The 15,185-nt window shown below is 41.8% G+C and overlaps 1 protein-coding gene across 1 annotated transcript in view; it reads left to right on the forward strand.

The window, feature by feature from the left end:
• The window catches only part of TPH2 (tryptophan hydroxylase 2), a 79,105-nt gene that overhangs the window by 33,192 nt on the left and 30,728 nt on the right, over positions 1-15,185 (forward strand). The window contains 1 exon segment of the mRNA XM_073000373.2: positions 8,140-8,266. Coding sequence (XP_072856474.1) covers positions 8,140-8,266 — 127 coding nt within the window.

A 15,185-nucleotide genomic window follows, 5' to 3' on the forward strand; every position in this document is an offset into this window, starting at 1 on the left:
TATACCACATGCTGGGCTGCTCAACAGCCTCCTTGATTGAACTAGCAAAAGCAGCATTGGAATGCTGGAGAAACGCTTACACCAGATTTCATATTGTTTGGTCTAGCTTAGGACTTAATGGGAACTCTAACCATGTGGCTGTCTCAGTACATCATTCCCCCAAAATATGTTGCATGTAATACCTTCAATCAGGTGTTTGTTGAAAGTGGACTGGGAGTGTTGCAACCAAATATGTCTACTTTCAAAGTACCCCAGGTATACATTGCCCATCTGCTCCAGAAATACAGAGATGGACTCAAGTGTTGGAGTTAAATAAGAACACACTTAACTGATTTCAATCCCTCTGTTGAGGGGTGGATTGTGGGGGGGGGCATGTTGGAGCCTCGTGGCGCAGTGGTTAAACCGCTGTACTGCAGCTAAAACTGTGCTCACGACCTGGGGTTCAAATCCCAGGTAGCCAGCTCAAGGTTGACTCAGCCTTCTATCCTTCCGAGGTCGGTAAAATGAGTACCCAGCTTGCTGGGGGAGCAATGTGTAGCCTGCATAATTAAATTGTAAACTGCCCAGAGAGTGCTTGAAGCACTATGGGGTGGTATATAAGCAGCACGCTTTGCTTTATATTAGCAGCACGCTTTATAAATGGTGTGAGGGATTGGTTAGGGCTGTCAGGCATGTGGGACATGGAAGGGTGAGGGGAGTGCATAGTGGGATGCTTTTTGTCCATGTGGGGCAGAGGAGTCATCATGTGGCATGGTGTGGGATTGGGAGGGGAGGATCTCCTGGGATAACCATAGCTTTGACTATGTGGTCCTTTATCGGCGAGGTGATGTCTCCACTTTTTAAGATGCTGTCTAGGTTTGTCATCACTTTCCTCCCAAGAAGCAGGTGTCTTTTAATTTCGTGGCTGCTATCACCATCTGCTGTGATCATGGAGCCCAAGAAAGTAAAATCTGTCACTGCCTCCATATCTTCCCCTTCTATTTGCCAGGAGGTGATGGGACCAGTGGCCATGATCTTAGGGTTTTTTTGATGTTGAGCTTCACACCATTTTTTGCACTCTTCTCTTTCACCCTCATTAAGAGGTTCTTTAATTCCTCCTCACTTTCTGCCATCAGAGTGGTATCATCTGCATATCTGAGGATGTTGATATTTCTTCTGGCAATCTTAATTATGGCTTGGGATTCATCCAATCCAGCCTTTTGCATGATGTATTCTGCATATGTTAAATAAGCAGGGAGGCAATACACAGCCTTGTCGTACTTCTTTCCCAATTTTCAACCAATCAGTTGTTCCATATCCAGTTCTAACTGTTGCTTCCTGTCCCACATATAGATTTCTCAAGAAATAGATAAGGTGGTCAGGCACTCCCATTTCTTTAAGAACTTTTCATAGTCAATGAAGCAGAAGTAGATGGTTTTCTGGAATTCTTTGGCTTTCTCCATAATCCAGTGCATGTTAGCAATTTGGTCTCTAGTTCCTATGCCCCTTTGAAATCCAGCTTGTACTTCTGAGAGTTCTTGGTCCACATACTGCTGAAGCCTACCTTGTAGGATTTTGAACATAACCTTGCTAGTGTGCGAAATGAGTACAATTGTACGGTAGTTGGAGCATTCTTTGGCATTGCCCTGTGTTGGGATTGGGATGCAGACTGATCTTTTCCAACCCTCTGGCCACTGCTGAGTTTTCTAAACTTGCTGGCATATGGAGTGTAGAACCTTAACAGCATCATCTTTTAAGATTTTAAATAGTTCAACTGGAATGCCATCACTTCCACTGGCCTTGTTGTTAGCCATTCTTTCTAAGGCCCACTTGACTTCACACTCCAGGAGATCTGGCTCAAGGTCAGCAACCACACTACAGTGGTGCCTCGACTTACGACCATAATCCGTTCCAGAAGATGTGCATAACTCGAAATGGTCGTAAATCGAAGCACCATTTCACATAGGAATATACTGAAACCCCATTAATCTGTTCTTGCTAGGACAAAACCCCCCAAATAAATCAAATAAAAATAAAACACAGCGAGCCCCATAGGAATGTGCTGGGGCAAAAAAAAAAAAAACCACACCAAAACAAACAAACAAAAACCACAGCCAGCCCCAGTGGAATGCTATGGGGCTGGGAAAAAACACTTCAAAAACCCCAACACACACAGCCAGCCCCAACAGAATACCATGGGCCTGGGGGGAAAAACACAACCTCCTCACACACAGCCAGCCCCAGCGGAATGTGATAGGGATGGGAAAAAACACTCAAAAACAACCCCATGCAGACAGACAGCCCCAGCGGAATGCAATGGGGCTGGGGGAAAAACACAACCCTCACACACACACACCCAGCCCCACCAGAATGCCATGGGGCTGGGGGAAAAAACACAAAAACACCCTTCACACACACACAGCCAGCCCAAATGCGATGGGGCTGGGGAAAAAACACACCAAAACACAAAAACATCACAGCACAGGAGGGAAGGCAGTAAAAGTGGAAAAAAATAAACCGAAATCAGTTTTGCTTTCTTACCTGGTTTGTGTCTTGGCCTGTATAAGGAGGGAAGGCAGTTAAAAAGGAAGAAATAAACAAAAAATAGTTTTGATCTCTTACCTGGTTGGTGTCTTGGCCCATATGAGAAGGGAAGGTAGTAAAAAAGTAAATAAATCTAAATTGAGTTTTGATCCCTTACCTGGTCAGTGCCTAGCCATAAAATATGTTGTTTTACCTAGAAGATAGTTATGTGATATATATTAACATTTATAAACCACTATCTCTTTAAATTTTGAGCAAGTAATTAACACAATGAATATGGAAATAAATACAAGAGAAATCAACCCAGAAAGAGAACTATTAAGCTGAACAAGTCAATAGATCCTGGCATATTAACACATTAAATGGGTAAATATTTCAGACACAATAATCTTTGGAACCCTTCAGACTCGGAAACAATATGTAAAGAGGTCTGTTGTTCATTTCTGAACAACATAAACAAAAACTGTTTTTCTAATTATGGTTACTAAGGAAGGAGATTAACCAAATACAATCTAATGAATGCTAGGGATGAAATACACAGATTAATCACGCAGAGTGGGCAAATGTTTCAGAAATGAAACATTTCTGTTTCAATTCCAAGAACTACACCCACGGCTCCATCAGAAAGGGGGCACCCAGAAAAGGATCCCCACAAATGCTACTCTTTCCCATCTGTGTGTGAAGTCTATTGAAATCCAGCTTACATCTGGCTGCCCCCTAACAAACCCATTTATCTCCATTAAAAAACAACAGCAACCTCTCAAAAGTACCACATCAACTGCCCTGCCAGACTTCACCATCTTAAACCTACGCTACCCCGGCAACGCCTTAATGTAGTTTCCAGAGCTATAGACAAAACAGGAAGCAATCCTGTCCGTTGATACAGAGTACATCTCTACAAACTGTGCACCTGAATGGCTGAGAAAGTCCATGGTTAAGCCTGGATGAAAGGTAAATGTAAGTAGCTTTGAAAAGCCAAGGTCTCTCTAACTCACTCTGCTCCCAATGGCTGTTGAGCCAGGAAAGCAGCAAGTGGGCAAAGGCCAACTGTCAAGAACTTAGAGCACTGTTGCTCCAGCAATCATGTGACCTCAGAGGTCATGTGACACCTTCACTCATTATTTCCTCAGCGGTATGTCAATAGTTATTTAAATATATCTCACACTCTTAAGCCCAACTTAAGGCTGCTTGCAAGAGTGAAATAAAAGTTTTGTCCTGTGGATCATAAATACTTCTGCATGGGCTGCTGTAGGGCTGTTTTGTTTTTGTTTTTCTTATAAGCTCATAAATGATAAGTAGTATCTCCAAATGAGCATCCATTAACTATCTTAGTTAATGACGTGGAGCTATTTACCTACTCCTTTTTAGGTCAAGAGTCAAGAATGGAATATTAGAAGATGTTGGAGAACTAATTGCCATTCAAAGCACTATTTATGTCACAGAACCCTGGTCCAAATTCAGAAAAAGTTAGCACTAAAATAAATCTTCCTTCCTTTTTCTTGTCCTGATTTAGGGCATAATCCTAACTAGCTAGGCTGGCCTTAGGCTGGCTGAACCAGACTCTCACTATTAAGAGGGAGATGCCTGTTAAAGGTACAGTGTGCTATTTCCCCCAAATGCAAATCCTTTCTGCAGCTGTCATGAAACCCATTGCAACACCAGTTTGTGCCGTAGAAGGCTAAGCCCCTCCTAGTGCATCTGGTGCAGTCAGAGTGCCCCCATGACATTTGCCTTTCTCTAATTTAAATGTCCACCCACCCCACCATCTGAGAGAATCACAGGAGGCAGCCAAAGAAAACTTATGTTTATTGATCTGTAGGATGGCCTCACATTACCCGCTCTTCCCCCTGCCCTAGCTCATGATTAGTGACAAGGTTAGTGACTACAGCTGTGTAAAGTTATACTTCAGGCAAGAATTCTTAGGCTCTGCTTTCCAGGGATCCTATAGTCTGTTGTCCATCTGACAGAACTCTACACAATTCTACAGAACTGTATACAGTTCAAGGCCTGGCCCTTTCACTGTCCATCTTCCTGCCCTCCTTCCTGGTTGGGTAATGTTGAGTTTGCACTTGGACTCTTCCTTCTGTTTTTACACATGATTGGGCAGCTTGGTCCCTTCTACAATACTAAATTTGTGGCTTATGATTGGAGGGCCAGGTTGAATCCCTACCACTGTCAATCCACCTGCCCCTTACCTCCTGGTTCATGATTGGGGGGGCAATTTGAATCTATCCCACCCTCGCCTCTTAGCTCATGATTGGTGGGGCTAGTTTGTATCCATGCCAGTAATATCTTGCCCATTCCCTACCTCCTGACTGATGATTAGGGCACCCGCCTGTATCCATCCCAGTGTCTTCCCAGCCCCCTCGGCCTCATGAGCCATCCCATTCACACAGCTCATGATTTGCAAACCATGCATTCCTTCCCACCCTTCCCACCATTATAAATGAAAATATTATTTGTGTCCCTTCCTTTTTCCTGCAATATTCTTCCATAGGAGCATGGCCCTGAGCTACCTTGTCTAATAAAGAAACTTGACTCAGAGTTGTTGTACATAGCATTTTATTGAGCAGGTATCTCTCCTCAGAAGTACCCTTGTATCTTAGACAATGAGTAGACAGACAGCAGAGAGACATGTGCAAAGTGCTTTTTGTAGCTGTGCTACCGCTGATGCATAACTGTCTGACCAGACCAGCAGCAGGACTCGGGCAGTTCAGTGGCAGTGGCTGCAGCCACACATGGCTGGGTGTTTTTGGAGCTGCACCTGTAGCACAGCTGGCTGATGATTCAAAATCCAGAGCAGGGTGAGTGCATTGGTGAAAGCCATCCCTGAGCCTCGTCAGGAATTCATTTGGGGATTCCGTGGGTTTTTTTTTTAACAATCTCATATACTCTCTGAAGGTTTCACAGCCTTTCGCACTCCTAGTTTGAGATCATGAATTACAGCATTTCTTGCTGCTTTCATCAGGTGGGCCCCAGCAAGCTTATTAGGATTGGGATCAATAATGTGGGTTATGAGGGCTGCTGCTTCAGGCCAATCAACTGTTCCATTGCCATTGGCTATTTGTTGAACCCTATGAGTAGTATACCAGGCGTAGGTCTTAGCAAGAGCCTGGCATTTCTCCTCTTATGAGGCTGCTCAGAAGAGTGGTGAGTAGTAATGATCCATTGGATCAAGTCCAGGTACTTCTGAAGGGCCTCTCGATATGGTGGAAGGTCTTGTTTCCAGTCAAATAAATCAGCAGTGGGGAATGGGGTATGGGCCAGAACTAATTTATTTCCCTTTGGAAGCTCCATTAAGGGGAGAACTTTATCCACAGGTTTAGGTGTAAAGCAATCTGGGGGCACTCCTTGTGTGGTTTGTTTAGATCAGGGGTCCCCAACCCCTGGTCCACGGCCCGGTGCTGGTCCATGGGCTTCCTTCAACTGGGCCATGGACACGGATCTCCACCCCCACCCACACACATGGGGGCGTGTCACACTTTTATGGTTCCCCATTGGCTGGCGGGCGGGTTGGCAGTGCCTGTTACTGGCTGCTTTGTTCTCTTGGATGAAACGTTTGTTTCCCCTTGTTGGCCGTGGCTCTTCAGCCCTGGCGGCGGTAGCAAACAAGCAGGAAAGGAAGAGCGAGGGAGAGAGGGAACGAGCAACAGACCATCAAGACAGATGGACGGACAGGCACGAGATTTTTGCGGCAGTCTGTGAATAGAAACTGGGGGGCAAGGAGTAGGTGTGAGAAGGCTGTGCTCTTGGCATCATCCCCTCCCACAGCATGTCTGGGCAGGGAGCAGAGGAGTGCCAGGCAGAAGGAAGGAGAAGTGCGCAGCCAGGTTGCAAGCGGGGCCCCTCCATCACCTCAGCTGCAGAGAGGACAAGGCGGCAGCGGCAGCTGCAGTGGCACCAGCACCTGGAGAGGTGGCCCAATGAGGCACTCAAGGTAAGGGCTCCACATTGCCCCTCCTTCCCTCCCTCCCTGGCACATCGCTAGAGCACTTCAGAGCGCCTCTCCAGGTGACTCGTGAAGAGCGGCGGGGTGGGGGTGGGGGAGAGAGAGAGAGACCTAAAACCAGAAGCCTCGGTAGTGCAAAACTCCTGATCCGTGAGCTCCACCGCTTCGGAGGGAGAAGACTACCGGGCAGGGAGAGGGCTCCCCTTCTGGATGCATGGGTGCTTCGGGGGGAGGTGGGACCCAGCCCCTACACAGTGGGGAGGGTCGGTGGCGGAGTTGCTCCTGTGCCTTCCAGGACCAGGGAGACTACTCTGAAGGAGGACACTTCTGGGACCCCCTGATGAGGAAGCCCCAGGCTCGCCAAATAGGTGCCACTGCTGCTGCTGCTCCCACTCCTGGTTGGGCTAAAATTAGAAGCCAGGCAGATTTTAAGAGTGGGTGGGCGTGTCGCACTCGCACACATGCGTGCAAGCGTAACACCCCCCTCTGTAAGCATGCCTGTGTTCCCCAACCATTCCACATATGGAGCCTGCACCCCCAAAATGGTCCGCGGTCCCAAAAAGGTTGGGGATGACTGCTGTAGGGTCTTCTTTTCTCAAGGCTAAACATTCCCAATTCTTTCAGTCCTTCCTGCAGCATATATCCTACTAGTAGATTTGCATCAATGCTTCTGAAAAGAAAGGTTATCACAGAAAATCAAGTTCCCTAAATTATCTGTGGTGATCTTGTTCTACTCAAGAGTATTCTCACATGCACTTGAGGGGAAATGTTAGTACTGAACAGAAGGGGACATTGTAATAGAGTAGAAAACTTGAAACATTAACTTATCACCTGCAGGCAGCTTTGGATTCTTGTTCAGCTGGCAACAACGTGGCTTGATTCCCAATGGTGACGTCTTTGACAAGAGGCACAAGGTGGCAGCTGAGAATTGAAGATGAACGCCAAGGCTTTATGACACCGGCTCTATTCATAATTCCCTGCTACCTGCTTCTATATTGTCAAAGGCAGAAAAAAAGAATACAAAAAAATAGACATAAACCAGGAAACTCCTGCTTGCTTCATAATTACCTTATTGTCCTATTCAGGCACAGCATATTCCTTGTGTATTTGGCTGTGATTCAAGAAACTCAGTAGATGGTTTGGTATCAATAACACAGGCCTGTGCTAGTGAGTTGTGCTGTTTACACTGTGAGATGCATCAGGAATTAAATGGCTGGTGTACAAAATCTATATGGGTACAGAGATATACATATTCATATTCCCCTTTCAGACTGTATTTTGATGAAGTATTATGTTGCTTGAAAACAGAGGCAAAGGGCACTTTTCTTTTCGTGATGAATAGCAAGAAAGATGAAAAGTAATCTATTTAAGTGGAGGAGGCTTCCTCCTTTTGGGACTGCCACTATTATCACTTGGAGACGCTTTTCTTGTTTGTAAAAGATGTGTGGTGTGAATCTGGATGGGACTATATACAGAGGGGGAAAATTCCCTGCTCATCAAAGACTTCTTTCTATAAATAGGCCTTTTATAAGTTGTGACAGATGTATATATTTAAAGAAAAAAACTTAGTGAACTGTTTATTCATGATTGTTGAAGAGGTTTTTATTTGCTTTGTTCCAGGCTACTTCTAACACATTTACTAACATGGCTTTTTAATTCTGTGGCAGGGATACATGCCATGAACTCCTGGGACACGTGCCTCTGCTTGCAGACCCTAAATTTGCTCAGTTTTCCCAAGAGATTGGATTAGCCTCCCTGGGAGCATCTGACGAGGATGTCCAAAAACTTGCCACTGTGAGTCATTCTATTTTTAAGTGTGAGTTTTCCTTGGTTCTTAAAAATCTGCTGCAGTTCCTAAAATATTTGTTCCTTCTCAGTGTTCTTCCTTGATGGAGGCCCAGCAGCATCACTGAATATCTTCCTTAGGATATAGTTTTGGGGCAGTGTGGTTTGGATTCGTGAGAACAGGCTTTTTCCTTAACATGTTTTTACAAAGGTTCCCATAAGTGGAAGGCTTGTCCTTTGTTGTCATGACAACGTCTGAGACAGAAAGTGAAAAACAAGGTGCAACACAAATTGTGGAAATGAGCTTCAAACTGAATGCAGTGATGTTTGGTCTGACCTGTGAAGAGAGGAGGGCCTTGTGTGAGTGGGAGACCAATGTGTCCAGCACATTCGTCCTTGTCTACAATGAATATGTAGGCTAGGAAGCTACTTGTCAGCCTGAGAAACTCTGTCATTTCAGGTCTTTTCTGCAGAAAGTCATGCAAAAACAAACCTCTAGTACTGCTTAAATATACAGTATAATCTGCATTTATGGCCACTGTGGTTAAAATGCCCTTTTCTTTTATTTATGCATTGAGTGTTTGGAAATACTATAAATACTGAAATAAATCTGCAGTGCCGTTTTTGGGCAGTTTTAGAGAAGTGCTTGATTAATGCAGAAAATATGGCAGAAATAAGGATGAAAACAAATGGTGAAGGTGAAAGTGTGGTTTATACCAAGGATGGGCAACTCTGGCAAGCTTGAGGCCAAAGGTTGCTGCCAGATCCTGCAGGAGTGTAAACGGGGCTGTTTCACCCTCCTTTTAATTTTTTTTATTTTTACATGGTAAGGAGGCTCTCAGGTGGCCTTAGGGATGCATACTGCCCATCTCCTGCTCTGTGCGAAATGAAATATATCAATTCAAATTTTGTGCACATTACCGTAAGTACAAGAAATGCAACTTACTCCATGGCAATGATCAGTAGCTTTTTATTTTTTATTTTTTTATTTTTTGCATCCAGAGTTTCACATGTACAAGGGCTTCCTACCTTTTTCTGCAAAGAAGCTGGGGATGGTTAGTGCTTGCAGTGAGAGGTTTCTCCATGTCCATGGATACGCATGAGCTCCTGGACTCATGGAGCTTTGGGTCATATTCAATATTTATAATTTGTAGGGAAAATTGCTGTCACAGAGTCACGCACGCATACAGAGATAAGTGTTTCTGCCGATACTGGTAGTGGAACACTAGCGTTTGAGAGATTACACAATTGTAGTGACACCTGCACTTCACTCTCAGCCATTATCTGTTGGTCTCAGCATTTGGGATAAGAAATTAATGCTTATTATTCCAGAAATTAGGAAGCCACCATTTCTAAATCAGTCTTCTGCAGCCTGTTTGTCTGTAGCACTATCTACAAATCAGTACAATTAAAGAAATTGCTGTCAGGTAGTAATTGGCTCCATTAAGCCCTCTCTCCCTCTTTTTCTTTGAAGTGACTTTTCCACTTCTGTCTTTTATGTGTTAAAAACTGCAACCCCTTTTCCCTTCCTTGGTTACATTTATTGTGACATTTTAATCTAGTGCTGAGGAATAGAAACTAAACAATTTCTCTTCTTTCTCACTGATCTGTGTACAAAAAAAACTGTAGGAATCAATTGCATCTGAAATGGGAGAAAATTGAGGTTTTGTAAATGCTTATGGAACACTTTTTTAAGAAATATAAATTATTTAACTTTAATAGAATGATAAAAGGAGCAAAAGTTGCAGCAAATATATTTTAAAAATAATATTTGCAAACACATGTCAAAAGAGCTGCATATGCAAAGAAAACTATGAGCAACCTAATTTATTAAAAGAAAATTAATAGCATTTTCTTCTGATTATTTTATTTAGATAATGACTTTGGGCTTTTGTAAAAGCTTAAAATACTAGCTCCTTAGAGTGACCAGTTTTGTGAAAACATGTATTTCTGTTTCTTTTGTTTTAGTATTTTAAATATTTTCAGACTGAGGATAAGTGAAACCACAGATACGGGGGTCCTACTGTATTATCACATATTATACCATCTCTTCAATACAATGCTCTCTGGGCTGCTATCAAAATTGCTAAAGCAATATGATTTATCCATAAGTGTATGATTATGGAGAAATTATTGTATAATTCAACCCTTAGAAAGTTGGGCCCCTCAAACTGGGTTGTGTTACAATCCCTGTCTTCCACAACATGCATGTCTGTTGGCTCTGGCATCTGGGAATTATGGAAGTTGTGTTCCAAGCAATCTGAAGTACACCATGTTGGGGAAAACAGGTATAGTTGTTACATGCATTGACTTATGTTATTTATCCCCACATTCACAGTGTATAACCTGCACTAACAAGACACTATTTTTACTAGTCCAGAAACCAAAGGGGTGTGAGGAAAAAAAGACACTACAAAAATTAAGAAGTAGACAAGCATACACTAGATGTTTTATGATGATGCTTTCTAAGGGCTTGTATAATGAGCATTACCCAGCATGTCAACTCTCCGGCACACACAAAAAATAGTAATAGATTTTGATATTCAAGTTAATAAGAGAATAATGTGAGCCTGACAAAGCATTTGCATGCTCATTATGTCTGCTTCTTTCAGGGGAAATATCATCATCATTAAGAAATTGCAGAATAGGCAATCCCAGTCCTCGGCTGAAGTTCAGTTGCTCATGCTGTGAATCTGTGATCTGCCAGACTTGGGGCGGGGGGGGGGGAGAGAAAAGGAAAGGAAAAAAGAATAAAACTCTTAGAAATAGTTTGATGAGTTCTATAGTCCTTGGGAGTAACTGAAGTAATTAGTTAAGTAACTAAGGTCACACTTCAAACATTTGTTTTTGCAGATGTATATTACAAGATTTCATCTTCTTTTTTATTGCTATGCGCAGAGGTGAAATCAAACCAGCAAGGAAGCATGTGTGGGTGGAATACTGACCTGATTAACACAATTCATCCGGGATGAGCTTTCGTAAAAGACCAAATGAAAGTATCACTTGTTTTACTCGTTTTGTCAAAAGCTTATGGGTTTATAACAATTGTAACTTTCTAATTACTTTCACGTAACTTTTGTTTCTTAAAAATAACACGAAATGACAAAGCCATTTGAATGGATTTTTATAGAAAACATTTAAAACCTACAACTTTCAGTGTATCAGGCAACCTGCAAACATAAATCAAAATTACAATAATAAAACAAAGCTCCTCTTGGATGCACCCTTTAATATGGTGAGGAGGGTGGTTGGGTGCATCAGGCAAGCTGAAAGCAATACCATTAGGAAGCTTGATTTTATGAGTCCAGACATGTGGTCAGCCTAGGGTGGAGTGCTGAGAGCTGAGGCACCAGAACGAGATACATCCCACCTCTTCTAGAAATAATGGTCACATGAGCAGCAGTTAGGAACCAGCAGTGTCTGGAGAGTCTCAGGTCCTTTTTGGTGTTGGGCCTTATCAGAGAGTGGCAATTGCAGCACTGTTTGAAGGTACCACGAGTGCCACTGAATTCCCAGGAGCTTGAACAGAACCTTTCGGCTATCCACATGTCAGCTCCCACAAATTCCAGCGAGTATGGAGAATAGAAAAGGATTGTGGGAATTGTAATCTAAGACATTTGGCAAACATTTTCCCTCCTGTTCTCTGGAGAATTCCTGGCTTGCAAAGTGAGCTTGTTGATAACTCGCTTTGATCAGTTTCAAACCTGGGTCTTAGTGAATACTCTCAATAAATTCAATTGATTTGTCTAGAAGTATGAGCAGACTTTGGGATAGTGAAGTTCAGCCCCCTGTAAGCACCTACCATTCTTTATGTAAATGACACAGATTCAAGATTATGAAAGACTGTAGTTTTTAGATGTTTCCTACATTGTTTTCAATGTCACAGCCAATTATGTAGTACCAGTTGAGCAAGCCCTCACTTTCCTGTTGTTGTCCAGAGGTTTGCTGGGGTATTTTGCAGGAGTGGAAAGTGCTGGATCATTCTCAAGGATATAACCATATTTATTTGTTTGTTTTATTTATGAATCTGTTTTATTTCTGTCACCTTTCTTCTAGTGAGGCAGCTCAGAAATGAATTAACACAAATTGAGCTACAAACACTATGGCTGAAATTCTGTTTCCTAGTGTAAGCCAAATTGTGACTTTTGCAACATGCCTCCCTGTGTTCTTTAGTTTCCACAAGTTTTAGAAAAATAAATGGAAGGGTGAGGAGACCACAGTGCTAAGCAGGGCTCAAAACATTGTCCCCCCCAAACCCCTAGAACATTTGAGGTTTTTTAACATAATTTCTTTTGCAGGTCTGGGGAGGGCTGTAAAATGATTCTGGGATAAGACAGCTGATCTATGTCTAGTCTCTGAAAGGCCCAGCTGTATGATGTCACAGCTGGTATAACAGAATTTACAGGTAAAAGATATGCAAGCCATAGGTTCTCTATGTAAAGATCTTATTTGATGACATGATGCTTGTGCATCTCAAAGCAGCACAGAAATAGTCTTAACAGGAAAAGGCTATGCAAGCATGCTTTCCACTTAACATTTGGCAAAGTTGGTTGTCTTTGTTTTACAAATGATCACTTGGGAGGCAGCATGACTTTATTTGTGTTGTGTGGAGGGATAATGTGGTTAATGGAGAAAATACACTTTTGCCTTTGTGTCGGATTTGACCCTGAACCTAGGAATGTCCATAGGCTGTTTACCAGTTCCAAGAGACTTCATCAAATATATGTAAAATCACCTCTTATTTCTCCTGTCAACATTCTGAATTCTGTTTTGGTTCCTAATTCAGATCAGTACTCCACTTCACTTCAAAAGAATTGTCTTGCCTGTTTCTATGCTAACAGACTTATAAAGGTCAATTTGAAATCATTAATTGTTTACGTACTTAGTCAAAAGAACCCCAGGAGGAATTATTTGGAACAATGTGTACCTAGAAATATGCACATGAATATGCAAAGTCTAAGTCTGTTTAAAAGTCTGTTTAAAAGGAGTAGGATGACTGCAAGCTTTGATTTCTGATTCATCTTTGAGTGTCTGGTTATAATGGGAGGAGTCCCATTTCCTCAGGAATCTTGTATTTGAAAGTTGCTGGTCTTAAAGTTTTCACAAAACTTTTTGTTTCTGTTTTGTTTTGGGGTGTTTTTCTGCTGAAATACTAACATGGCTACCTTTCTGAAACCTGTATGTGGACTTTGCTGCTACTTGACTTTAAGGATGGTAATAATGGAGTGGCAAGAAGGAACATTTTATATGTGGGGCAGTCTTTAGCTGATGTCCATTTGAAATGCAGGAAGCTGCCTTAGTCATTGAACCATATAGCTCAGTATTGACTTTATTAATTGGCAATGCCTTCCAGGCCTTTGGATGGTATGGGGGTGTGGGGGCTTTCACTGAATTTTCCAAGCAATACCAGGTATTGACCTGGAGGCTGTTTTTTTTGGGGGGGGGTTGCATGCAGAGCATGTGGTCCGTCACTGAATGATGCCTCTTCTAGGATGAATAACACAAGTATTTGAAACTGTCAAATCAGAACAGAGAAAGCCAATCAAAAACGTAATTTAACCTCTTCAGTGTATTTTCCCCTCTAGAGCAAAGCAGCTGCAAACATCAAGATCCACTAGAAAATGGTTATTTTCAGCTGTATGAATAAAATATATTTTTCTAGTCAGTGGAAAAGAGATTCCTTTTAGTGTTGAGTTGCTGTATATTAAAGGAGATCACTTTAATCACTGTCCACTGTGAAGAGCCAAATCAAGTTTGTTTATTTTACCTGATTCTTTTTTCCTCCTTGAAGAGCTTTTTTTTTGTCCAGCTAGTTGAACAAATGAACATAACATCCTTGACAATATGTCTAAGGCAGGGCTTAACTGATTACTTGATAATACTGTTTGGAAGTGCTGGCATTTTAGCATTAAAGGGCAATATGGATGGATAGCATAATAATATATTTGATTTTTAATGGAGTGTGATACAGTCTTTTTGTCAGAACAGCTTAATAGAATTTTTATAAAGTCAGCGTTCTTATCCTTGAACCAAATGGGAATTTTAACATTGTCTTACATTCCCTCTGGAACAAATATTATTTTCATTTGCATTTAGCAACCTTATAATATTAAACTATGTACATAGAAATGCACATGGAACAGAGTCTCATATTATTTATTGTTTTGTTCTCAGAATGGAACATGTATGTTCCATTGTCTATCCCAGGACTCCCCAAGAAGAGGGAAATAGTAAACCACTTTTGAATACTCTCTATCTAGAAAACCCTGAAAAGGTTTGCCATAAGTCAGAATTGATTTGTCGGCACGTCATCATCATCATCACATTGGTTGGTTGGGTTTTATAAATGAATTGTTGTTCTCTGTTGTTTTAAATGTGTTTCAGTATTGCTTTTGCTACTATTTTTAATGTAATGCTTTTTAAATATTAGTATACCTACTGTTTTTAGCTTCTCCATATTGTCTTTTTAATGACGTAAGTCGCCTTGGGTTCTTTTTAAGAAGAAAGGTGGGATGAAAATATTTTAAATAAATAAATAAGGATTTCAGTCATATCACCCAGTGCCCGTCTAGTATTTTTTTATATAATTTTTATTTTTTTAAACTACTGGGAATAGGGTAGTGAATACAAAAGGTAAAAGGAAGTGTAAGGGATGGGAAAAGGGTTTTGAAGATAGGAGAACACAGAGTATACAATCATCCAATCTATTCATATTAAGTATACATGCATCAGGTCTACACACACACACACACACACACACACACACACACACACACACACACACACACACACACACACACACACACACACACACACACACACACACACACACACACACACACACACACACACACACACACACAAAATTTGGTTATCCTCTGAATATCATCTTACATTCATGTTTAAATTTAAATCTAAGTTATTCCAA

This window comes from Pogona vitticeps, chromosome 5 (assembly GCF_051106095.1).
Source record: "Pogona vitticeps strain Pit_001003342236 chromosome 5, PviZW2.1, whole genome shotgun sequence".
Taxonomy (NCBI): Eukaryota; Metazoa; Chordata; class Lepidosauria; order Squamata; family Agamidae; genus Pogona; species Pogona vitticeps.